This window comes from Taeniopygia guttata, chromosome 14 (genome assembly GCF_048771995.1).
Source record: "Taeniopygia guttata chromosome 14, bTaeGut7.mat, whole genome shotgun sequence".
NCBI classification, from domain to species: Eukaryota; Metazoa; Chordata; class Aves; order Passeriformes; family Estrildidae; genus Taeniopygia; species Taeniopygia guttata.
Window position 1 is genome coordinate 3,848,212 of NC_133039.1, and position 25,700 is coordinate 3,873,911.

Here is a 25,700-nt window from a genome sequence, read left to right on the forward strand (position 1 = left end):
CCCTCCCTCTGCTGGTGACTGCTCTGTCCCCGTGCTAGCTCTGCTCCGGCATCGCCGTTTTGGGGGCAACACGAGCAATTTCTGGCCCCGGGGTCCAGGTCCTCATCACAGTTCCCGGGAGACATTCACAGATGTCAGCGCTTTGATGCTGCTCTGAATCCAGGAGGAGGTAAGAGGCCAGCGCTGCTCACAATCAGTGGCAATACAACGGAGACGCCGAGTGCACTTCAGATTCTTTGAAAATAAAATAGAGAAGCAAATAAAAAACATCTGGGAATTGATGTTTGTTGTTTGTAATTACTTCCGTGAGAGAGAAAAATCTTTGTTCTCCAGCTAGTCTTCCCTCAATCAAAGAATGAAACATTTAAACTATCCCCAGTGTCCTTTGGAGGATTTTAAATGGAGAATGTGTGCATTTTTTTGTCTGAGAATATTCACTGGTCTGTTTTCATAAACAGATATGTGCCAAATTCCATATCTTCTGTCCTTTTTATTGGATGCCTTTTAGATTGAGTGCTCCGGAAATGTAGTGGTTGAAAGAAAAAGATAATCTTGCATAGAAGAATTTGTCTAATACAATGTTCACTGGCTCAAGAACAATGAAACACCATTTTGGCATTGGAGTGATTGAAAATTCTGTCTTTCAGATGTCTTTTCTCGTGGTTTTTGCAGAAGTTCAGGCAAGCAGCAGGCTGGGAATGCAGGGCTAAACATGCTCTTACAGAGCCCCTGTTTAAACCCAGGGCCACACCAAGTGAACTTGACCCTCTCTCATTAAATGGAGGATCCTGAATGGATGTGTAGTGAGTAACAAAGTGAGTGTTTTTAGGAGAAATCAGTGCTGTGGATCCCCAAATCACTGCACACATTTACAGAGAAGATTTTGAAGTGATAATGAGCATCACGTCAAGCCTTTGAGAAGTTAAGAGTGCCAGGACTTGGCAGAGGAGGCAGATGACTCAAAAAGCAGCCCTCTAACACTGCCTGCATTCGTGCAGCCCTTCTCTCCCTGGAGCTGGGACCTAGGATCCTCTGAGGCAATGATGGGATTTCCTCCATGCCCACGTTTTGTGGGGGGGAGAAATATTTAGAACCAGACTGAAACCAAAGCCCAGACAAGCAGATTTGGTGACTGAGGGAATCTGGTGGTCTGAGCAGGTTTGTGGGGCTCCATTTCATCCTGGTATGACTCCAAGCAGTTTTCCCCTGGTGCTGCCAAGAAGTGGCACTGCCAGGTGAAACAACATTGTGAGCAGGGGCTGGTAAATCCTCCCTCCCTCCTTCTACCTGCACGCTCCACATTTGAATATCAAAACATCTTCCTTGGTGCTCTATACCCAGGTGCAAGAGGCTAATAAAGGGCTTTTCAGATGACAAATCTTCCTGGGTTTCATCAGCTGATTGCCATCTGGGGGAAGTCTGACAAAGCCTTTAAATTTGCCACTGTTTTGCCTTTTCCCAGCTGCAGAGGCTTGTGGAGGAGAATTGAGGGGAGGCAGGAAGGAAAGGCTCTGCAGAAAAAAAACAAACCACACTCTCAGGGCCCAGATCTGCTAGTATCAGAGTGGAGATAAAGATTTTAGAGAATACAATAGGAGGGAGTTTGCCTTTCTGAGTGAAATAACTTACTCTCAGCCTAGGTGATAATTTGCCTAGCTGTCTCAAAGCAGATACCTCAGGGATCAGGTTGCAGTAAGAGTTAGGACCTGAGCACATTTGCAAAACGGGCTTAGTGATCAGTCAAGTGTTATGTGTTTAAAAACCAGCTTTCCTTTATTTTAGACTTGCAATGAGGAAATTCTTAGGATTTGTGCTCTCTGAATTCAAGCAAGGATTAGCTGGGAAGCAGGGAGAGATGTGATTCTAGTTCTGAATGTTCCCCAATGTTTTCACTGTATAAGATAATCTGTGAGCAGTAATTTATTTTCAGCAGCCTTTTAGGAGGAATCCCCACAACTAAAGAAAACCAGGCAGGCAGAGGCTTTGAGGGTTGTTAAACTCTTGTCAGGAGCAGTTGCAAACTTTTTTCTCTCTAATGCCTCACCTTTCTCTGTGCAGTGACTCATGTAGAAAGGCTCAGGCAATTTACTGGAAGTGCAATCACTGCCCTCTCATCACCACTGACTGTGTCTGTCTTTCTGCTTCCAGTGTGTGTTCCCAGCTCAGAGTAACTTCAGGAAATGAAAGCTGACAATAGCTGCAGCTCCCGCAAAGGCGCAGGAGGTGACAAGGTGAAATAGCTGCATCTCAGTTTTACTCTCAATTTTTGAAACCAGAAAGGTTTTCATGCCACAGATCAAACAGCAGCTGCTAAACCTTTGGAAAAGGGATGTATCAAGGAAGGGGGGGGGCGGGGGGGAATGAAGGGTTTGTTGGTGGTTCTTTCATCATTTCTAGCATGAAACCAGCTAGAAAAATGCTGCTTTGTATGGGAGAGCAGAGTGATGCTGTCTGTGTACAGGTGGATGGAAACTCCTTGGGCTGGTGAGCTGCTCAGCAGCCCTGGGCCTCACTGAGACAAGGGGCTGGCTCAGCTGTGATGCTTGGAGGGATTCATCATGGGGCCTGTTGGCTCATTAAGGCTTGGGGCAACACCTGATAGATGATGAAAAGTCCCAGCCCAACCTGCCCACAGGCTCCAGGGTCAGGCCCAGAGCTGTAGGGTGACAGCACCAGGCTGGAGACAAAACCACCCTGGTTCCCTCCTTCCTTTCTGCTCCCATTTCCTGCAAGGGCCTTGCCTCCTTCACCTGTGTTGATGTCTCAGGGTTCTGGAGGTCAAGATGACCCCAGGATCATAAAAAGTCTTTTCCTCCCAGCCCCACAGCCAAAGAAGAACTCCAGATGTGTCAGTTTTGCTTCTCAAGGTTGTTTATTTTTCCTTAGCTATTACATTCTTTCTCTGACCTGCTGAGCTCTGGCTAGCAAGGAAGCCGTGGCAATCTATTCTGCCCTCTCAGGCAGTGTTTACATTTTATACCAAAAGTTATGTTTAGTCTGTTTACAATAATTTGTAAATTAAATTAAAAATAAATTGTCCAACACAATTTGTGTTGGACAGTGTGTCTCTACCTTAAACCAACAGAAAAGTGTCACCATCACACCAAGACATGGAGGACAAGACAAAGGAGAAGAAGGCCAGGACACGCCCAAATCCCTCCATCTTGACCCCCTGAACTACATTCTAAAAACCCCAAAATTCTACTTTTCCACCCTGTGTTGATTCAAATATCACACTACTCAAATCCTTGTGTCTTGCAATTCCTCATACAGAGTTGGCAGTTTTTTCCATGGGTTAAAATTGAAGCCACAGCTGTTTTTGACTTCATGCCAGGGTCTCGAGAGAGCCAGGGCAGCCAGAGGGATGTCCAGGACTCTGACAACCTGCACAAGAGTGTTATGATAGTTCTTTTTAGACTTGGATCTTTGTAAGTGCTTTTTAAGACCCCAAAAGTCTTGCAATAGTGTGATGATGCAGAGAAACATCCAAATGTCCACAGGTTGTTGTCTTGTCTCTGCTAAAACCAGAGATTTGGCTACTGATGTCCATATAGCTTGAAGAAATAACATGATAAATTGCATCTGGCTTTGGCAAGAGGGTCCTGGACAGACTGTGGGAGTGGAGGGCCAGCAAATCTGGGCATCAGGCTAATTTCTGTCACGCTTTCCTCAGGCAGTATTGAAGCACAATAACTCAGCTGCCAAATAAAGTGATACCATCAGCTTCCAATTCTTCAACTTCTAGACCAGAACCTTTCTTTCAGAAAATAATCCCTCTCCAGCCTTTCATGTCTGGAGCTGGTACCTGCCACCCTGCATACAAAATCAGGGCTGGGAGGTGTGCTTTTCTGTCTGAGCTGGCTCTGGATGGAGATGCTGAGTTAAAATAGCTTTACAAGCCTTTCTTTAATTGCAATGAAAGAAACACTCCTGTTTTCCTGCAGAGACTCTTCTAGCTGCATTCTGTGGCTGCCTGTATGCTCAGAAATTCCCCTTCCCCACCAGAATTCGGAGTTACTGCTCCTTTTGGTTTTGTTACTGCTTTCCTCGTGTTTTATTTTCCTCACACTCTTCAGAAAAAGGCTGAACATTTGCTCTCTGTGTTCCTCAGTCCTGCCAGCAAACACCTGTGACTCCTGAGCATTTCAGGAGTTCAGCCCACAGGAGTTGAATAAGCAACCTCTTAGATAGGGACTCGGGGATGCAATGCAGAAAGTCACTGCTGATAAGGTCTGCACTTCTAGCAGGTGTTTCTGTGCTGGGAAAACAGCCCTTGGGGGATGGGGGAAATTAGAGATGCCATAGACAAGGGGCCAGGGTCACTGAGCTGTGCCACAACACAGCTGCTTAGTATGAGTGGAGAGAAAATCTCTGCTGTGGCCCAACTGTTCCCATCAGGAGATGCTCAGGGGGGCATTGAAATGGGAAGAGAAAGGGAATTTTTAATTAAATGGTTAAGAACTGCTCTCCTCCTGCTTTTCTTCACCAGAGCTGCCTTCTAGCACTGAGGAAGTAGCTAAACACCCAGCATCAAATTTGGTAGGTTTGGGGGGTTTTTGTACAGGGATGGAAAAGAAAGAAAACGGGTGTTGAAAGAAAAGGTATCAAGTTGCAAAGTGAGTATGGGGCAGATGCAGCCGGTGTGATTTTCTTATTTTTTAGAACTTTCCTGAAAGATTTGTCACTGCATTGGCAACAAGTCCTTGCCCTTTCCCCTGGATTTCCTGCCTCCAGGCAGGAGCCAGGCTGATATTCAGTGGTTGCTTGCTGAGGCTGCCATGGGTGTCAGTCGGGATGTCCCCAGGCTGGGCTGTGCTGCTGAGATGTGGCCAGGCTGACGAGGGAGCTGTTTGCTCAGCAGCCTGTGTGTGAGGACACTGCTGGGTGTGTGGTGACTGCCAGTGCTGTCAGTGACACCGAGGAGCTGCTCTGGTCACACGTCAGCAGATGCTCCACAGGAGATCTGTGAAACTGCCAGAGGGACCCTTGGCCCTGGAGCTCTGGTACAGCTCAAGCACGAAGGATTATGAGCCTGACTCTCCCCTTGTTGATCTGGGGATGAACCAGAGCATTTCTGAGCTCTGCTGATCCAGTTCAAGTGAGGAGAACAGGCTGGAAAGGGAGAGCCCACGTGGGAAGTCATCACTTCTGTCAGTTTTGCCCCCTGAGAAACATCTCTCTTTCCCAGGTATCCCTTCCTGCTTTGTGTAAAACTCACAAGCAGCAACTGCTGCTTTATCTGCAGATCCTGCCTAGGACAGTCCCTATCCCATCCCACAGCAATTTTCTCTCTGGAACATTCCAGCTGGCTCCTCTGCACAACTTGGCCACAGCAAAAATGCAGAGTTGACCTTGAGGCTGGGCAGTGAAATTCTGGTGGGATCCTCCAGTGCTGCACCTCCAGCTGCTGCAGCTCCTTTCCCTTCCAAAGGCCTCCACTCTTCAAAATACCCTGGGCAGGAGCTTGTCTTTATCAGTTCTCCCCCCAGGTCATGATCAGGAAGGCTGACTGAAATGTGGAAAAAGGGTTAATTTGATCCCCTCAGTACCAGCACATGCTGCCTCCCTGCAAGCCTGGTGTGCCAGGACTGCTCCAGGAGGTTTAATTCATTTTTTTCTGGAGTTTTTCCTCACAGGACAGATGAGGGTCACAGACTTGGAGGGCATCTCATTCCCCATAAAACTCTGCAAAAACATAAACAGCCAGCCCTGAAGTTTTGCTTCCAGCAGGGCTCTGTAAATTCCCAGACCTCTCTTGCTCTTCTGCCCCCTTCACCCTTGGCTGTGTTTTGGCTGGAGGAGGCAGCAGATAAAGCCCTGAAGGCAGCAGCAGAGCTGGGGATGTGTCAGGAGAGATTGGGCTCTCTTGGTGCAGATGGCAATGGAGTGAGATCAGCTGCTGGCAGGAGCTGGGGGGGATGTGTCCAGGAGTCAGGGCATAATCTCTGTCTCTGCCTGATTTTTGTGGCATCTCTTTATTTATTTGTTCTTGAAATGTTTCTGCCCTGTCTGTGGTCCTTTGTGCTCATTTCTGGGGAACAATGAAATTGTGGGGTGTTTCTGCAGCAGGGGCTATGAATGCAGCTAGTGGCCATATAAGTACAAAGTATTACCCTTATAAATCATTTAGTCACTTTTCCTCCATGAAAAATGATCTGTCTTTATCAGCCCCCAAAAAAAGCACAAATAGAAAGGACAATTTCTTTCAAATGCTGCTCAGCATTATCAGATGGATGACACAGAGATCCCTGCAGGCCTGGCTTTGTCTGGGTTTGTGCCTGTTTTGCTGAAGGCATGGCCATGAGAGCAAAGTGTGTTAAAGCCTTGGGTTATATCAGAACAACCAGAATTTGAGTCGACTCTCTTGTCCCAGTGGTGATGGATTTATTCCAGGCCAGAGGAAATCTCACCATCTCCAACTTTCCTGACTTGCTGTTAAGACCACTGCCATTTCCAAAACATATTTTCTGTTCTTTTTGGAGGGAAAAGGTACCATTTGGCACCATTTTGTGTTCCCAATGAGCCCTTTGCTACAAGAGCAGGATTGTTTCCCATGAGTACTCTTGATAGTCTGGAAAAACACCACAAACTTCTTAACAGGTTCATGAATGTCAGGTTTATGGCATAATGTGTTGTGGTTTCCTACAGCCACCTCTTCCTCACAAGTCCCTGAAGCTGTAAATAGAAGGAAGTGTTGGGAATGGCCAATTTGAGCACTGAGAAAAGAGATCTTCAGAGATCTCATCCAAAGGCAAGGATGGATCAGGGCTGACTTCTCATTAAGTGATTTCTCCTCAATGAAAAGGACTGGCAAGGCAGGATCATCTTTGCCTTTTCCATCAGGAATCTGTTCTGTCATATGTGGGGAATAAAAAAGTGATTAGGGGCAGCTGTAATTGCATTTTTGGAATAAATTCTTGCTCAGATTTAACACTGTGACATTATGCTGTTTATGATGTGTGTAATTAAAACAACGCAAAAGGAACATCTTTTAATCTGCTGTGGGCTGGTCAAGGAGTCACATATATGTTGTGCTCCAAGGAAGAGGCTGGAAAAGAGAAAAGGGTGCAAGGAATAAGTGGATTGTTTTGAAAGACAACTAAAAAAGGGGAGAAAAGAAAACAATAAAGTAGAGAAAAGCCAGAGGCTATCCATGCTTATCCCCAAACACTCTGTTCATTCCAAGCTTATCAGAATTTCTAGACCCTGGTTTACTCAGTTCCTTTTGTTTGGAGTCCAGCTGCATTTCTGGTGCATGGTGGAGGAACCATGTGCTTTTATGTGTCTCCCCAAGCTCTTGCCCTTCTCTGACACACTGCATCACTCTGGGGTCTGCCTGAGAAGCCTGGAGCTGGCAGGAGTAGGGCTGAGCAAACATCTCTCAGCTGGTGAAAGGAATTCCTGGCAACACCTGGCAAGCTGAATCTTATCACACTGTTCTGCATACCAGGGACCTTCACTTTACATTAGCCCTCAAAAAGAAAAGCAATATTTTCCCAGAGCCAAAATCACACTGCCCTCAACAGTGTCCTCTTGCCCGATCGCCAACCCTTGCTCATGCCAGGTGCCTGGATTGGCAGGGAATGAATGATGAGATTGATCTGCCCAGGGAGGGATACCTCAGCAGGGATTTCCTTGGTTGATTTTATTGGCAAATCTGGTATCATTCTTACCCAGCTCCTGGAAAGAAAAATCCCTTTCCACCCCTAACATCCACATTCCCCATGTGCCCAGCTGAGGACTGGTGCTCAGGCACACCCTACTCTCAAGCAAACACAATTTCTAAGGTGACATTCAGGTGTCCAGGCTACTGAAGACAGATTTTGATGTGCAGCAAAGATGATCAGACCTACAAAGCCTGTTGTGCACCTGAAGGTCAGGGGCAGAAGGTCTTTGATGGGCTGGGCTATGGTCAGCAATGTGGCTGGGTGATGGCAACGACCATCCCTTCCACATGAGGACACATGGCTGTCTCCCTGGCTGGGGGTGGAATGTGGAAATGGGGAGGAAACAACTGAATCAGAAGCTTAAGGGAGAGTGGTCTGTGAGAGAGTCCCAGCTCTGGTCTCTAGTAAAGACCTCGTTTGGTGATTTCCACTGAAGAAATGTCAATATCATCGAGAATCTGCAGCTTGGTGATGGATGAAAGATTCTTCTGCCGATGCTTGTACTGCAGGACTTTGTTTTCATTGATGAAAACGTGGAAATAGTCCTGGTCAGAGTAGATTTCAACCTGAAAGAGAGACTGTGCTATGTTCATGTGGCCTCACTAGACCTTGCTTCCATTATGTCAGGGAACTGCTGGATCTATCCATCCACTTCAAACTGACACACACACTGCTCACCCCCACTCTGGGCAAAAAGAGGGAATAACTGAGCTTTTCTTTTCATGATAACAAAATTTGATGGTAAAGCAAAGCCTAAATTGAAAACAAATACATAATCCAGGGATTATTGCTGGAACTCTGCATGTCTGTGCCATAGTTGGTTATAAATCATCAGGTTATAATGGGATTATTAACAGGAGAGAAAGTCAGAAAGGGAATGTGCTGGGTATGGTGTTGGCAGCAAAGGCAATGGGGAGCACCCCAATATTGGCTGGGTTATTCCTGTTACACCTGAGGGGATCTGTGGGGTGACAGAGTTACCTGAAAGGGCTCCTTGGCCTTGAAAGGGAAGGTGCTGTTAACCTCTTCCTGCCCCCAGTGGCTGTTGAGGAAAGAGTTGCAGACAATTCTGGAGCTGGAGAGGCGAGGGTTAAAGTGGAGAGCGATCTGGTCTCCAGGCTCACAGAGCAAATTAATTTCAAACCTAAAGACAGTGAGAGAAAAGGGATGGAGAGCTGTGAACGATGCTTCTGACCCTTGTCAGCCAGGAGAGCTGGGAGCAGATCAAGTCCTTACATGCTTGAACGGGAACTGGTCTCACCCTTGACCACGATGCTCCATCCAGGACAGATTCCCTCTGGGTGCAGGGCCTCAAACTGCAGACAAGGGGAGGACACAGCAAGGGGGCAGAGAGGCAGTGCCCCACTCATCCTTACACTTCTTTCTCACATTTTCATGGTAATTTTCTTTCTCTCTCCTTCCCACACAGGCACATTCTCTATCCCCATGTTTTTCTCACTCCTAAATAATCTCAGAGACTCTAAACTGATAAGAAATCAAGTTTCTATGACATTCAGTTGATGAGGTGGGATTTGCTGTCCCCGAGGTCTTTTGTAAAGAACTGAGCGGGATCAGAAAGCAAAAATTAAATAACTTGAATGCCTTCATTGTTGTCAGGACAGAAAGATATTCTGCTTCTCTCTGCACCTGAGCAATACAAAATCAGAAGCAAAAACCTTTGTGATGCTTTTAAGCAGATGAACTGGTGAAAAGTGCCATCCAGTCTAAGCTCATCCAGTGTTACACGGCTGATTCTTCTCACAGTTCCTGCCTGAGCCCCTGTTCCACGTGCTCTCTCCATCTCCAAGGTTAAACTTGCATAAAATGAGCTGGAAAATGTTCCTTTTTTGAATAATTCATAGTTTTGTGAAATAACTCATTTTAATAAGGAGTTCTTACCATTTCACCCCACTTTTTTTCTTTTTAGCACTCTAACGATCTTTAATTTCTGAACATCCCCTCTCACAAACTTGCTCACATTAGGAAAATCTCCCCAGCCTTGGATTTCCACTGCCAGTTGTGTGCCTGTTTCTCCCTTCCTATAGCTCAGGACTTCAACTCCCCTGTTTCTTCCTCTGTCACGAGTTTTATTTCCAATGCCTTTTTGGGATATGCATGTTTTTGGGCAGGAGCTGAGACATTTGGGCTGGAGTTGGCGATGACCAACCTCATACCTTCGTGCCTGGCTACTTTTTGGGACCCCACACATGGGCACTGAAAGGCTCTGATCAGTGTCCCCCCCCGGTGAGGCACAGAGAGCTGCTGGAGCTGACGAGTTTGGGATTCAAAGAGCACGATGGCAGCACCCGGGTTCACCTTGCCTTGACCCTTAATTCGCAATCATTACACCAACCCCAGCAAGAGACACAGCACACACAGGAAAAAGCTGTTCCCCTTTTGCTGCTGGATTAAAATCTGTTTTATTGCCTGTTGCTGAGCACCACGAAACTCAGTTTTGCACTAGCCTGGACCAGACTGGCATAGAGGAGCAGCACTCTAAGCAGCACCCATGTGTTATTCAGGATTTCTACCTGCCTGGCACTTCTGTTGCACCTTCCTTTACCCACGGGCAGGCCCGTGCTGTCACCCCAGCCAGCCCGGCAGTGTCACAGCGTGTCCCCAAGGCTTACCCGCAATGCCATCGCTCACCAGCCCCGCACTGCAGCCCAGCCCGGGGCACGGACAGAGGGGTTTTTATAGATGCTGCTGGCCAGGAGCATCCCACGTGTGCGGGGATTGGCATCACCAGCGGGCTGAGGGCTCCTGGCCCAGCCGGGATGGAGCAGCAAATCCCGCTGAGCCCGGCGGGGCCAGCCCGGCTAATCCGGCCCGGTGCTGCTCTGACGTGATGGAGCCGTGGGATCCAGGGGGACAGAGGTGTCTAAGGCATGAGGGAGAGATGGGGACCCCCAAATACCAGCAGTCATATCCACCTCAAGCTCCAGAGAGAAGGGAGGTGGCAGAGAGGAGTGGCGCCTCCGACAGGGGCTCAGCTACACCCTGACCATCGGAGATTGCTGTTTCCTCCCGTTTTCTTTTTTTTCTCTCTTTGTGAGTCACAGCCTGGCCTGAAATGAGCTGATGCCAGCTTTGTCACAGCCACTTTTCCCCCTCGTGGCGCCCCGGGGCCGGCCAGGCTCGGGATGCTGCTGTGCTGAGCTCAGCATGCCCCGGTGCCGCATTTCCCTTCCCTGCTGGGGACAATGCAGGGATTTGGGAGCAGGGTGAGGGAGCCTTTGTCCAATATTTCCTGACATGGAAATGCACCAAGAAATGAGCAGCGCTGAAATGAATTTCAGTGATGAGGTGTTTTCATAAGCTAGGGAAGGGAGGGATGACTGTGCATCCTCCCCCCTTCCCGCAGTGTCAATGTCTTAAAACCATTAAACACTGTCCCCATCTCTGTATGCATGGGAGGCTGTGATGGTCCTTGGCTGGTCCTACAGAAATCCACGGCTTTTGTGGACTAAAACCCCCTTAGTGTATAGGCCACAACGCTGGGTATTATTTAATGTTTGTTTTATTTCCGGCAAATAAGCAGAATGATAACTACTATTCCAGCCTCTGATGCCCTTGGCAGGCAACTAAAACCGCAATTCAGCAGACACAGAAGCCAAGAGCCTCTCTGGAGACTGAAAAAGCCAAGTGCCAGGCCAGGACTGGCTCATTTGGACTGACAAAACCAAGCCTTGCGAAGCTGAGCTCTGCGCGGGTCTCTCCGGCTGTGCTGGGGAGCAGGAGCAGAGCTCTGTGCTACAGATGGCAGCATTGGGACGTGCAAGGAGCCTGAGCCAGCGGCAGACCTGCCCAGGTGCTGTTGGAAGGACAGGGACACGGACAGGACATCCCACCTGCCACTCCTGGGGTTGCTGAAGAATGATGGACATTGGTGTCTCCAATCTGTCGAGCTGCATCTTTCCCTGAACCCAATATTGTGTTTTCAGCCCCCAGATCATCACTCCCTCCTCACTTCTGCTGCCTGCAAGGGGCTGCAGGGAGAAAGAGCAGCTTTTGAGATACTCCCAGTGATGGTGGGCAGAACCAAGCAGAACTGCTGTCCTGTGCGTAGGAAAGGAGGGGTCTGCTAGCTAAATAAGTGTGTCCAGTTTATAATGATTGTGTTAGTGATATCAGTGGATTGGGGTAAGGCTTGGGCACTGCAGAGCAGGTTGCGTTCAGGCAGGCTCAGCTCCTCAAAGGGTGAGTCTGGGTCACCCCAAATCCAGACAGACTTCCCAGAGCTGTTTCCCACCAGTCCAGATCACGGGCTATGATTTCCCCAGAGCACACCTCCGTGCAAGGCTTCTCCAGACTTGCTTATCTGCTGCCTGGCAGTATTTACACCTCCTGTAGCCATTTCATCTTCTTGAGGGAATTGCTAAACCTCCCCTGTGCAAACAGAGGCCAGCCCTGTGCTCTGGCCATGCTGCTTTAGGAATGTGCTACCCCAGGACGGGTTTGGGATGTTGCTTTGCTGGCTCTCCCCCTCCCTTTCCCCCAGATCTATGGCTCTGCAATAACTCAGGATCTCTCTCCAGCACTGCTGTCTACAAAGGACTGGCCATGTCAGTGCTATGCCAGGGCTGGATGCTGTGAATGCTCCTCCAGGCTTAGTATGGGAGAGAAAATACCTATAAAACATTTGTGAGTTAAACCTTGGTGCCGCAGACTGTGGTATCTCTCTGTTTCTGTGATCTCATGCTGGTGTGCTTTACGGGACTGGCCAGGAGAGGGCTGGAGAGTGCAGGCAAATCCCTGAGACAAATTATAACAAAATTCACACATGGTTCTAACTCTAACTCTCCTCTAACTCTGGAAGAGTCTGATGCAACCCCTGCTGCTGCTCTGGGACAGGGGTCAGTGCTGCAGCCTGCAGCTCCCATCCCTGCTGTAAGGTGACTCCAGGCTCTCTGGCAGGAGCCCCTTGCAGCTGCTCAGCCCAAGCATCCCCAGGCAGCTCATCAGAGAGCCCCGAAGGAAAACATCACACCCTGTAAGGTGGCAAGAGAAACAGGGGGAAGCTGACACCCTGGCACACGCTGCTGGGCTCCAGCTGAGCCTCCTGCCCCTCACTGCGTGTCAGCCCTGCTAACCAGAGCGGCCTCGGCGCTGGCAGCTCCTGGGGACGATGTGCTCACCAGACTTTCCATTCTTTGGCCTCCTGGTAGCATGTCCTGTGGCAAGCACGTTTCTCTCCCTCTCAGGATTTTTTATAGAGGTGCACAGAGAGAAATGAAAGAGAAAACACAATTTCTATTTCTGCTCCTTGTTTTTCCTGGAATGTGGAATGTGTTTGGAGAATTGTTTACCTGGAGTGAGTGCTTGGTTGGATTCTGGTGAGGATTGTTTGAGCCTGATGGCCAATCCAACCCAACTGGGGCTGGACTGGAGAGAGAGGGTCACGAGTTGTGTTAGAGTCCGAGAAAGTAGTATGTGGTTTTAGTATCCTCCTTTTCTATAGTACATTAATGTATTTTAGCATAGTTATAATAAAGAAACAATTCAGCCTTCTGAATTGAGTCAGACATCGTCATTCCTTCCCATTGGGTTCGCCTGCATTTCCAATATCTCATCATCCTCCCAGTTAGGCACCAGTGCTGGGGAAGGGAAGGGCGTGTTCTCTCCCCCAGTAGCTGTCTGGGTAGCTGTTGGGTATGGAATTCTGCTTTTATTCTTGTGGATGGTAAGAAAAGGAGCCTGGTTCTGTCCCAGACAGTGTCGTGAATGCAGCTCATTGCAAGTGAAGTCTCTGCCTCTCTTTGCTCTTTCCCCACACTGGTGGAAAGGGGAAGGTGATCCCACCCCTTGACAGGGCCATGAACCCACAAAAGTGCAGCTGAGGCCAAGCCTGGAGCTGCTGCTGTCCCTGGCCCAGCTCCTGTTCCCTGCTCAGGACTTCCCTTCCACGGCTTTGAGGAGCGGGGATGAAAGGCAAGGGAGTGGAAACACAAAGCATGCCTGGTTTATTTTATTTATGACTGGCCTCTGCTTAAAAGGAAACCAGCATTATCAGTTCCAGCACCGCCAGGTCAGATGAGTAAATGAAAGAGAAGGGTTTCGTTTATGGCTGGGAGCTCGAGTTTGCTCTTATAAGGGCATCCCACCAGGCACTGCCTGCTGCCACTTTGCTGCTGCTCCTGTCAGGGATGGCCAGGCCCAGCCACAAACTGAACCAGGGTCTTGCAGAGGTGGAAGCCCTGAGGCAGAGAGTGGCTGAGATCAGGTTGTACTTACTCCTCCTTCTTTGGCTTGGGGCAGCCACCTGTGCCACAGCACAGCATCCCTGCAGCCAGGATCCCAGCGGGTTCCTACCCACACCGGTGCACTGTTATCCTGCCAGGCTTGCTGACCCTGGCTGTGCTTTCCTGCTCAATTCCCCAGGGAGAAGGTGGTAGAACCACATCAGAGTAGGTCACTTTGCCCTCACCAGCGACTCCACTAAACTCAGTAGTCTGAAAATAGGTTTTAAATAAAACCCAGGCAGTTTTGAATCCAGCTCAGACATACCTGGAAAGGTCCTTGTCAGAGAGCTCCAGGGCAGTTGCAGTTTGTACCTAGAAATTTGGTTTCCTTGAAATATTTCCATCCCCTGGCAAGAGGAAGCAGCCACAGGAAAGGAGTGCTGGGTTTGGGGCATGGCTGGTGCTGATCGTCACTCCTGCACGTCAGGTGCAGGCAGAAGGTAAACACACAACCTGGCACAGGCTTTTGTTTAATGCCTGGGGTTTTTAGAGCCAATATTTGATGATCCGTAAATAATTGCCCTGTTGTATATGCAGGGACCTGATTTATCCTGCTCCTTGATGACATCTTCCAAACTCCTCAGGGAGACAGCTGTCTCCCTCTTCCTGGTGATTGATGGAGAAGGAGGAGAGCTGGCACTTGGCCCTGTCGTGCTCCTCAGAGTTGGCGTGTGGGTGTATTGCTTGTCCCTCCACAATGGCTCAGAGCTACAGCAATGACAGATCCTCAGGGGGAGGGAGGTTATGTGTGAATTCTCCCTGCTCATTCTTGAGTCCCTGTTCCTGAGGAGCAGCATCAGCATTGTCAAATCCCCCTTCACTCCTCATTGCCAACTCTTGCCAGTTCAGAAGTGCTTCCCAGTGTCTTCCCAGGTGAGGTTTGCCTCTGGGAGCCCTTCCTCCTCAGTTTGAGCAGCTGTTATTCCATGTTGAATGATTTACCACCCCAAAGCAGAGAGGGAGGAGGCGGCACAGCACTGGAGGGGCTGCAGCTTGGCCGTGTGCTCTGCTCCTGTGCAAGTAACAGCACAACCATCTCCTGCTGATGCTTCCCCTGCAAGATCTGTGCCAGCCCTTGGCCAGGGAGCCCACGTGGCAACAGGCCTGAGCACGGCACAGGCGGCCACGCTCCACTATCAAAGCCTGAGCTGCTGCCCGGGAGCGGCGCGTGGGCTGAGCCGCAGTCGTGCGCCCGCAGGAGGGTTTGGAGAAGATGCAGAGGAGAGAAAAGCCTGGAGCGGTGGAAAGAGGCAGGGAGGCAACCTGTGAGGTTTTAGGGATGCTCTGGAGTTCAGGGAGCAGCCAGTCACAGGTGTCTGCCGTGTGCTGGAGCCCTTTGGCTGTTGGCAGGTTTCATGAGGACTGCTCGGGTCTGCGGGACTTTGGAATTTGTTTTGCTCTCCTTTTCACTATTTTCTATTGAGATTTATTAAGGAGTCATAGGTTCTGACATCATAAAAACCTTTCCATCCAGTTTGATATCCTCATCACACTTGAAAACCTTTGTCCCACAGGCTGCTTCCTAGAGAAGGTCCAGTTTGGGCTCAGATGGTGACTGGCACCAAAGGAGGCAGAAAAACTCTAAAAAGACAAAAACAATGAGACCATGAGAATCACAAACATTTCAGCCTCCTGCAGCCAGTTGCTGAGCCCAGCCCTGAGTGACCTTTCCCAGGCACAGAGAAGTGCAAATAATACTTACCCAGGAGGAAGATGTGCCAAGGTCAGAGCCAGCTCAGCCCCTTCCCAGCAGGCAGCCAGCCTGGAGAGCTCTGTCCAAGAGCCACCATCCATCAGGGGGGCAGAGATGGTGCTGCCTCCAACCAGGATGAGCAGTTTTTCCTCCAGGCAGATCAGTGGTGGTCAGGGCTGGGACACAATAGATGGCATCATGCTGGGCTCCTGGAGCTGCTGATAGAAGTGTGAGCTCCACCCCAAGGAGACCACCAGGGAGGCATTTGTCAGGGAGGAACTCTGGGTTTGGACAACAAAAAGGGTTTAGGGACTGACAGGCTTGCAGCTCTGACAGCCTGAGCATGTCCTTCCTCCACCTCTGACTCTTTGACCACTCCTTGCACCACCACTGCTTCCTTCTCTTGGTCCTGTGGCACCGAGGCACCAGCTCATCATCTGCCCTGCTGCAACAGAGGCACAGTGACAGCAGAAGAAGGGATGTAAGGTCCACTCCCCATCCCAGGCTCTGTGGGAAGGTGGGATGACACAGAGGTGAGTGGTAGGAAGGACATTTTCAGCCTGGCAGGGTGTGGCACACATCCAAAGGTACCAGTACCAGCAGGACCCCACACATACCTGCTTTAGGCCACCCAGCAACAAACCCTTGAGCTTGGAGCACTGGTCCCCTCCACGTGTGCTCTGACCTTTGCTGCTGGTGGCTGAGGAGAAGTGCTGGGTGTTGCAGCAACCTACAAGAGGCAGCTGGGGAGGAGGATGCAGCTTTTTGCTATTTTGGAGAGCAGGGAGGAAGAGGAAGGGCTGCTAGCAAAGAGTGAAACTAGAAAAATGACGACGATGACAAAAAACCTTCTCCCATTTAGGGAACCAAATGCATTTGTTTCCTGGTGTGACCAGGATAGCTCAAAGCGAGAGGCACAGGAGAGGCACACGTTCCAGCTGTGAGGGGCAGCTCTCAGGTGCCAGGTTTCAGCTGGAAAGGACCAGAGGCTCCAGCAGCCCCCTGAGCCCAGGGGCTGGAGGTGCCTTTGCCCAAAGGCCTCTCTCCTTTGCCTGGCTCCCCTCAGCCTCTCCCCAGCACTGTCCAGGAGGAGCTGCCTTGCTGTCGCACCCCAGAGCTGGGCAGCAGCCAAGGAGGTGGTAGCCAATGGTACCACATTTTTTGGAGATTTTGGGGTCACAGTAGTGCTGAGGATTGAACAAGGGGGATCATGGCCTTCCCTATAGCCATATCTGCTGCTGCCCGTCCTGCTGCTGGAGCTGGAGGAGCACCAAGCCCACCTCCACCTCTCCGCTCCTCTCTGCCCCATAACCCGACTCCCAGGCCCCGCCCCAGCTCCTCATCTGCAGACAGTGAAATTCTTCTCCAGACAAACAAACAGGCGGCCCTGCCCCAGGGAGCCTGTGGTCAAGGCAGGAGATGCCATGTTACTTGGTTTCTTCTCTATTTTCACTTTGGCTTTTAGACTTGCAGATGGGCTCCAGCCACAAAGTCTGGAGGCAGGTCCAGCTTCCAGTGACTCCTGCTTGGGTGGAGGCTGAATCCAGGCTGTTGGTTTAGTCCCTCTCTATTTCTGGTGCTGGCTTTATATGTAATTTGATTCCATATAGTTATGGATAGACCTAACTAGAGCGTGAGAATTTCAGCACGGGAGGTGAAGGGATGCTTTATGAATGAAACATTTGTTAGTGCAAGGTTTCAGCAAGAGGAAGGGACACAAACTGGCAGGAAGAGCGCAGTGTTGGGGGACCAAGGGGTTTAATCCACAGAAGGCTCCACCCAGACCCACCCACACGTTGGCTGCAGTTTTCCTGCTCACAGGGCAGCTCTGGGAATTGGGATTGAATCCCATCTGCATCTCAGTAGCAGCTCAGGAGAAGCCAAGGCACGCTCAGGAGCTGAGGACAGAGCTGCAGCTCCAGAATGTGCTGTATCCATCTTCCCTGCTCCTGTCATGGCTGATGGTGAGTCTCCAGCCCCTCAGGGCTGTGGAGCAGGCTCAGAGAGAAATGCCATTTGCTGCAGCCAGGGGCAAAACTCCCACTGATGGAAAAGGACCGGGATGCAGGGGTTTGGCCTGTGTCTTCAAGAGAGATCTGTGGTAGCTCTGACCTGCCTCAGCACTTCATCATTCCTGGTTTGTACTTGATGTGGATGGTAGCCTGGGGAGATGTTATCCAACCATGACTCTGCTCCTCACATCCTCTGCTGTTGTTCCTCCTCCTCCTCCTCCTCCTCCTCCTTTAGATCTCTCTGATGGGAGAAATTATCTTGTTTTCTGGAGCTTTTACCAAACTGCAAGGGGTTTTCCAAAACATCTGGAACAGCTCACGGAGCTGGAGTGGAGTGTAACGCTGAGGGTGGAAATAGGGTCATGGAAACAGAGGCACCCTGTGAGATTAATGCTTGGGAGAGACACTTGGGACGGGCTGAGTTCAAATCCTCTCCCCAGTCAGAAAGGAAAAGAGCTGGCAAAGGACAGTGAGACCCTCTCCACACCACCACGTGCCTCTGCTGCCCAGGAGGAGCCAGCAGTGCCCACCTCACATGGGGATGTGGCTCCGTGCTCTGAGGGCAGCGTGGGGCTTTCGGTGTCCCAGACCCAAACCCTGCTGCTATATTCAGGCTGTGGGAGGAGCTCCAGAAAGAAGCCAGTATTTTGCAAAGGGCAATGAGGCCCCTTGGGTTATTTGGAGGCTGCCAGCTTGGCATCCGTCACTGCTGAAATACTGAGATGGCTCTGAATACAAAGCAACATGTAGTTAATTAAAAGAGGGGTGTAACTGATGCCAAGCCCAGAAAAGGATGAAAATAGACCTCTACAAACGATTCCATTTCTACAGGGCTAGGATTTGCACTGATAAAGAGGATCTTGTCAATGCCACAGCCTTGGTTGTGTGGTTTGACTTGGCGTCAGGCCGTGGTACAAATAGAGCTGGAGTGGAGTCTGCTGCTCAGATAAATTGATAAATTCTAACAAAGCAAAGCCATCACAGCTCACCTGATGGGAGGACAAAGGGGGCTGGGAGGTGCAGCTGTCCTGGGGAAGTGTGTGGGGTTCACAGAGGGGTTGCAAAGTGGTTGGTTCTTGAGTTGTACCTGTTAAGGGAAAAAAGAAAACCCTTCCGGTAGCATTTTTAGACAGCTGCTAAAAAATAAGCCAGATCACTCGACTTGGTGCAAGCCAGAATTGCCTTTTTTAGTACAACCGCAAGGAGATTCTAGGAAAAGGGAAGGTGTGATTTATAGGATGGGACAACCTCTTTCTTGGAAAGGAAAGTACGTGAAAGCCATGGCAGAACCATGACTTTTAGCCTTATTTTAGTGAGACAACCTCTAAAAACATTTCTGTGTCCCCTCAGAGGTAATCCAGGCTCCCAGGGCCAGTCCTTGGATTTGTGATTTCAAAGACCTGCAGTAACTCTGACTGTCCCATCAGCTGTGCTGGGGCGAGGATGGAGGGTGCATTTCCTGTGGCTGTGACAATGGGGTGAGAGCAGGGAGGGCCATGTCCCCAGCTCTGGTGTCCCCTTGCCAAGAGAAGGGTGGCACATTGGGAGTGTCCAGGAAAAGTGCCCCAGAAGTGATTCAGGGCCTGGAAATGTTGCTTATGCAGACAGGGTGGAGAAGCTCCGTTTATTTTTTATTATTTTTTGTTATTTATTTTAGCACTAGATATTGAAAAGTCCTGGCTGATGGATAATGATATCCCTAAATATCAGGATTGAGAGGGGAGAGGGTTTCCTGGGCCAACAGGAAAAACAAGATAAGATCAAATGAATGAATACAAAAGGGTATAACTTTGGGCATGAATGAACACTAAAGTCATCTGAAAATTTTAAATGGAGACTGGAACAGCCCATCCCCCTGCACTGACTGCCAGGAAATCTTTAACTTCTGCAGAGAATATTTGGGAGTTCAGGGTGAGGGATTCTTGCAAGCTGCGGCTGTGCCTCCACCTGCCAGCCCACAACAGGCTTGCAGGTTTTAAACCCAGATTTAAACACTGATGGCCTCAGGCTTTCCTATCCAGGCAAGAAAACAAGCTGTGAAAAAAGTAAACATGTCACTGAGGTATTTTCCTTTCAGATGGGTTGATCTTTCCAAGCTCAGAGAGAGGACACAAGGAAGCTGCTGTCAGACATGAGGATACCAGCCTTGACTTCACAAATATTTGAATAATATTTACTGAACTTTGTGTGTTATTCCAGAAGTTAAAAAAAAAAAAAAAGAAAGAAAGAAAAAGAAAAAAAAAGGGAAGAGAAAATGTTTCACTGGACTCTGGCAGATGTGATTCCCTCAGGTAACCTCACTGTTCACCAGGCTCAGCAGCTGCCATCACCACCGGCTGCACTTGTCCTGGCGTGCCTGGATGGAATCCTTGTGGTATCCAAAGCTCCTTTAAAAAGGGGTGGTGACCCATGGGGGGCACCATGCATGGCCCAGCACCACGAGACCCTAGCCCATCTCCATCACACCCCACAGACACAGCTGGCATGCTGCCACAGGGATGGGCACCGTGCACAGATGGGACATTGTTCATGTAGGATCTCCCTCAACTGCTTTTGCTGCTGAGCTCCCTCTGTGCTTTCCTGTATTTGAACCCCTTATCACAGCCCTGCTGCCAGAACATGTGCTTGGGAGGGTGAGTTTTATGGGTTGATAAGGTTTTATTGCAGCCAGACTTATTAATGGATGTCTGAAATAAAGAGATGAGGAGCCTGAGGAGATGGGGTCTAGGCAGCTCCAATTTCCACTAAACTCAGTAGTCTGAAAACAGGTTTTAAATAAAACCCAGGCAGTTTTGAGTCCAGCTCAGGCATACCTGGGAAGGTCCTTGTCAGAGAGCTCCAGGGCAGTTGCAGTTTGTACCTAGAAATTGGGTTTCCTTGAAATATTTATTTCCATCTTCTGGCAAGAGGAAGCAGCCACAGGGATGTGGTGTATGCAGTACCCTGTCCACACCTCAGCCCTATAACACACCTCAGGAACCCCTCAGAACCCCAGAACAGTGAGGGCTCCCCACTGCACCCCACTAGGCCATCCCACCAAGTATAGAGCGATTTGCACCCTCTTCTGCCTCAGTTTCCCTCTCCACTCCATCACAGCCTTCCCTCCAACATGGGCCAAGTTCTTCTCTTGGCAGCAGTTTGCATTTAACTTTTTCTCTTCCTTAACATCAGATTAGAAATAAATTAAACTGGCCAGTAATGACTTTGCCAGGTGCTGACTCCTTCTGCACTTCAGCTCTGAGTGTCCTTTGTGTGCGTGTGTGCACAAGCGAGGAACAATGATTAAAGAGGCTTTATTAGTCCCATGACTAAGCTGTAATAGGAAAAACCTGTGTCCTTCCTGCCAGTGACCAGCACAGGGAGAGCAGCTCTCTGAGCGCTCTGCCCCTGCCCCTGTGCAGAGCACAATGCTGTGGCCACATTAAGGGTTTTCTGCTCTCTTTTACCCCAATGAACAGAGAGGGAAGGTGATGTCAGACATGAAGATGGTTGTGTGTGGTCTCCCCAAGCTGTCTGTGGTCCCCTCAAGCTGTCTGTGGTCCCCTGCTCCCAGCAGGAGTGTCTGTTCCCTGGGTGCTGCAGGGGACTGGGGGCTCACTCCATTCAGTTCCCTTCCACAAGCTGGTGGTTTAACCTGCCCCTGCTCATGGGGATGGTGGTCCAGCCAAGGACACAGGGTGATGTGGAGGCTGCAGTTCTTGGAAAAGGATTTGTTTGGGATCACTTGAACCAATCTTTCCCTAAATCCATGCTGTGACCTGGCCTCCAGCACAGAAACCCCCACAGCACTGCCAGGGAGCCTGGCCTTCCTGATTTATCCATCAGAAGAATTACCTTCAAATAAACTTCAGCTTGCTCTTACCCAACCAAACACACCAGAACCTTTCCAGAATGTCTTCTGAGATGGCAGATACCAGGACATTTCCCTGGCTGCAGGCTGAATTGCAGGGCATAAACAAACATCTTCAGGACAGATATTGTCAGACACTGGCTGTGGCTGTGCTGTTGGCATCCCTTGGTCCCAGGGATCTGTGACTGTCCTGGACCCACCACCATGGAAATGAATTAGGGACTTCTGGGACCTGGGATGTGCTGTGGGAACATCAGGTCAAAAAAACAAAGCAGACCAAAGTTACTGCTGCTGTCTCTTCAAGCAGAGACCAATTATTTCAAGTATTCTGGGCCAACAGTTACAAACTGTGGCCAGACACAGAGCCTGCCCTGTGGATGTAAATCTGTCAGGAGTCCAAGTGATGGGGAAAGGGCTGATTTTTACATTTTGGTTGAGACCTCTTCCCAGCACTGGGCTTTAAGCTGGTGGCTCATCCCAGCCCCACCATGTCTCAGCAGAACAAATGGCCTGCATTTCTGCCACACTGCATCCAGCCAGGGGATCCTGCAGAGGGAATTTCAGGGAGCAACTCGAGTATTGCAGTAAAAAAAAGAAAACAGAGAAAGATATTTTCTTTCCTCCTTCATACCTCAACTCCCGGGGCATCCCTTCAGAAGCTTCGTTAATGTTGGAGGAGGCAGAAGGCAAACACTGGGAGTGGGCTGCCCTTTCCCCTGGACCTGCCCCCTCTGAATCACGCTGGGCTTGCAGCACCTCCTGCAAATGCCCCCCTGGGCCAGCCGGCCCATCCCGCCCTCCTGCAGAACCCGACTCTGCCATCCCTGCTCCAGTACAAAGGAGGTTGCATCATAACTGCTTTTTAAACTCTCAGGCTTTTGAAGTCAAAGCCAAAGTTTGTTTTTACACCTGATTCGAGCCAAGTCCCTTGTTCCAATGTTTACGAGAGTCTCTCTGGTTAGCAGGAGCTCACCTCACCTTTATAACAGTCGGGTTATCTCAGCAATGTTTGTCCAGACTGGCAAGAATCTGGGCTCTTGAAGAACTGAAAATCAAAGGAATCTGGGCTCTAGAAGGACCAAAAATCAACGTCATGAGAGACACCAAACAGCTCTACTGGAAGGCTTCCAAGTCTGGCTTCAGCCGTGGCTGACATTATCAGAACTCCCTGGAGGGGAAGAGACATATTTTGAGGATAGACATCCTTTAGAGGAAACGGGGAGAACCTCAAAAACAGAGCCTTGAAGTTCACAGGGTAGGGATGGAGTCAGCTGCACCATCACTCACCCCACATCCATGGTGCAGGAAAAAGATGCTCAAACTGGGTGGCAGGGACCCCCAGCATTCCCAGGAGCAGTGGGATTGAGCAGGGAGTGACTGTTTCTCCACTTCTGGGCTCATTTTGGAGCTGTGTAACCCCTGTGACAGCTCTGGCCGTGGCATCTCCCTTGCTGGCAGCAGCAGGGCACTGCCAGGATCTCTGGCACCGTGCGTGCTCTCTGCTGAATATTTGCAGAGCAGCAATTTACAGACACCACCCTGGCCGTTCGCAGCATCCCGGTTTTCCCTCAAATCAACCAGCCAGGCTTGGAATACCCATCCCGACTGAAGGGCTGGGGCTGAGCCGGCAGCAGAGGGAAGCAGCAGGGGAGCAGGGAACGGGCTGAAAGCCTCAAGGCAAATACCTGACCGCGGGCATGGAGCAAAGGAGCGCCCCGGGGAGATCGGGGCCGGCTCTGGATGAAAGCTGAGGTTAATGCAGCATCTCCTCCGAGCCGACTTTCCAGTCGCGGCTTGCACGGCTTTCCTTGCGGACATCTGGCAGATGGGCCAGCGGAGGAATGCGATGAGTTGTGCAGATGGGAGGTGCCGCGCTCAGGTTGCAGCCGTGGGGCAGGGAGTCAGTGTTTTGTTTATAAACACGGGCAGGATGGCTTAGATAAGATGGGGATGGTAATTAAATTAAATTAAGGCTCTGGAAGTCGTTAGGTGAGCTTGAAAACATCAGCAGCCCGCTCGAATTCCTAGTTCTGCAAAACAGGGGCTCGGTGTGATGGAGCAGCAGAGGGTGACGGGGGAGCAGGGGGTTTTTTAATCAGCTCAGTGGGGAGGAGATGGACACAGTTATATCCAAACAGGGGAGACAGGGAGGAGTCTGGTAAAAATGAAACACCAGAGCATCAGGGGTGAAAGGGAAAATCCACAAAGATTCTTCCTGTTCCCCTGGGAAAAGCATTCCCAAAGCATGGGTGGGAAACTGAGGTGCTGTGGGATGAAGGGACAAGGTTCCCACCGGGATTTTGGTGCAAAGAGGAGAGTTTTGCAGAAGTCAGTTGGGTTGTAAATGCCCCTTCACATCCAGAGCATCTCTGCAGATGATTTGAGCCTCTTGGTGAGAAGTGGGAAGCAATCAGGTGAGTGGGGAGAGCAGATCAGGAAGGGCAGCCCTGACCCAAACTGTCTGGGAGGCATTTCTTGGCTGAGGGAGTGGCAAAGCCTGTCAGCCACTGGCTGGGGGTAGGACAAGTTTGGAGAAAAATGAGTTAGGAAGTGTGACAGCAGAGGTGCAGCTTTTGGATGGGTTTATGTATCCAGCATGGGGGCTGCAGCTGTACCTGTGTCAGCTAAGAGAAAATGATGCTCAGAGGAAAACAAACCTACCCAGCACTGAGGGCTGGGTTCCCTTCCCAGGGCTGCTGGTTTGCTGAGAGATCCTGTGCCTGTTTATTTTTCTTTCTTGCTTGCAGTGGCCCTGATACACCTCCAAGCCTTAAATACTTTCCCTGCTGCCCACATGGGGTAAATTGGTCCTGGGAGCTTTTGTACCTCTTTGGGAAGAGGGAATGGGCTGAGAAAGGTCCGGATGCTGCAAGGCAGGCAGGGTGGGGGGCTGGGGCAGCTCAGGAGAAGGATGTTTCATCAACATCCATGACCCAGAGACTAATGTCTGCTGCTGTCCCAGCCTGGGAACCTGGCCCCAGAGTACATGATGTAGAGACATGTGCTTTTTAGCTCAGGAGGTCTTTCAGCCTGCTCTCCTGGTGCCAGCCCTTTGCAAAGGGCTACTGGGAAGCATGGAGGAAATACCAACAGTCCTTGCAGCATTAATCACAGCCAGGATGATGAATGCAAATAAAAATGCCTTTGGCTGGATCCTTGGAGAGGGGGAGAGATCCTTTTCTCACCAAGTGTTTGCGGGGTGGTGGTTGATCAAAGCTGGGATGAGGGAAAGGTACTCTCTCGTGTAGGAATCTAGGGAGGGGAGAGCAGGTAACTTATTGGTGGCTGCATGTTTGTAATTAGTGAAGTAAGGACCCATGGCAGCCCTCAGAGCACCCTGCTGCCACCCTTGAGCCAGAGCCTAATACTCTCTGATCTCAGCCCAAGGAAGCCATGGGTTCACATCCCTGTCAGAGGCTGGCTGGGCCACGACCACTGGTCCCTGCCATCCCTTCCAGGTCAGTGGGACAGCCCAGAGGAGGTTTCACCCACAGTTCTGTCCTGCTGTGGTTCCGGGGGCAGGCTGAGCTTCCCAGGCAGCTCCCTGAGGGAGAAGCCGATTTTCCAACCACAGTCTGGGGCTTTGGGGGGAGCATGTGCCAACTTTCCTCGTGCTGATCTCCCCAATTAGTCTCCCATCTCCTTTTCTGCTCTTCAAAGCACTAAGCATCATTAATCTGCTTGTGGGATTAATGGAGACTGAGCTGGGGAGGCCGGTCCCTGGCCCTCTCACACACACAGCCCTGCACACTAATAGTTTTTGCTACCCCTGTCACAGCTGTTAAGGCTACAAAAGCCCCGAGTAATGTGATCTCTCAAGGCCCTTGTCCACAGAGGCCCAGGCACCCTGGACCCTTTTGAAGGCAGGAATGTGGCTGAGCATGACCAAGTTTGTCCCAGCGATGGCCTTGTGCTCTCCTTCCCGACCATCCAAGCAGGAGTTAACTATGCATGAAGAATTGGATCAGCCCGTGGGACAGCCTGCCCAGTGCCCCCCTTCTACCCTCCCAGCTCCCATCACCACAGAGTGTCTCAAGTTCAGGGCTGAGTGGCCCAAGAGCCACTCAGGAGAGTGTGCTGCAGGCACTGATGGGCACAGAAGGGTTTAAACCAAATCTAGGACAATAAGCTTGGCATAGATTCCAGCCCTTTTCCCATGATTGTTTTCTCAGGAGTCAATGAGTTGGACGCTCTGCAGGAGAGGTCTGACATAGCCACTGGCATGTGCCATGGAAA

The 25,700-nt window shown here is 50.1% G+C and overlaps 1 protein-coding gene and 1 long non-coding RNA gene across 2 annotated transcripts; both read right to left on the bottom strand.

The window, feature by feature from the left end:
- Positions 1-5,346: 5,346 nt before the first annotated feature.
- On the bottom strand, positions 5,347-9,169 carry GRIFIN (galectin-related inter-fiber protein). Its single transcript, XM_030284727.4, has 3 exons — positions 8,904-9,169; positions 8,649-8,811; positions 5,347-8,233 (listed from the first exon to the last, which is right to left on the bottom strand). The coding sequence occupies exons 1-3, from the start codon at positions 9,035-9,037 to the stop codon at positions 8,069-8,071; spliced, it is 462 nt and encodes a 153-aa protein (XP_030140587.4). The 5' UTR covers positions 9,038-9,169; the 3' UTR covers positions 5,347-8,068.
- Positions 9,170-11,662: 2,493 nt separating this feature from the next.
- LOC115497219 (uncharacterized) lies at positions 11,663-23,279 on the bottom strand. The gene is made up of 3 exons (XR_004369233.3): positions 22,443-23,279; positions 15,612-21,706; positions 11,663-15,490 (listed from the first exon to the last, which is right to left on the bottom strand). It is a non-coding gene; the product is annotated as an uncharacterized lncRNA (long non-coding RNA).
- Between the last annotated feature and the right edge of the window lie 2,421 nt (positions 23,280-25,700).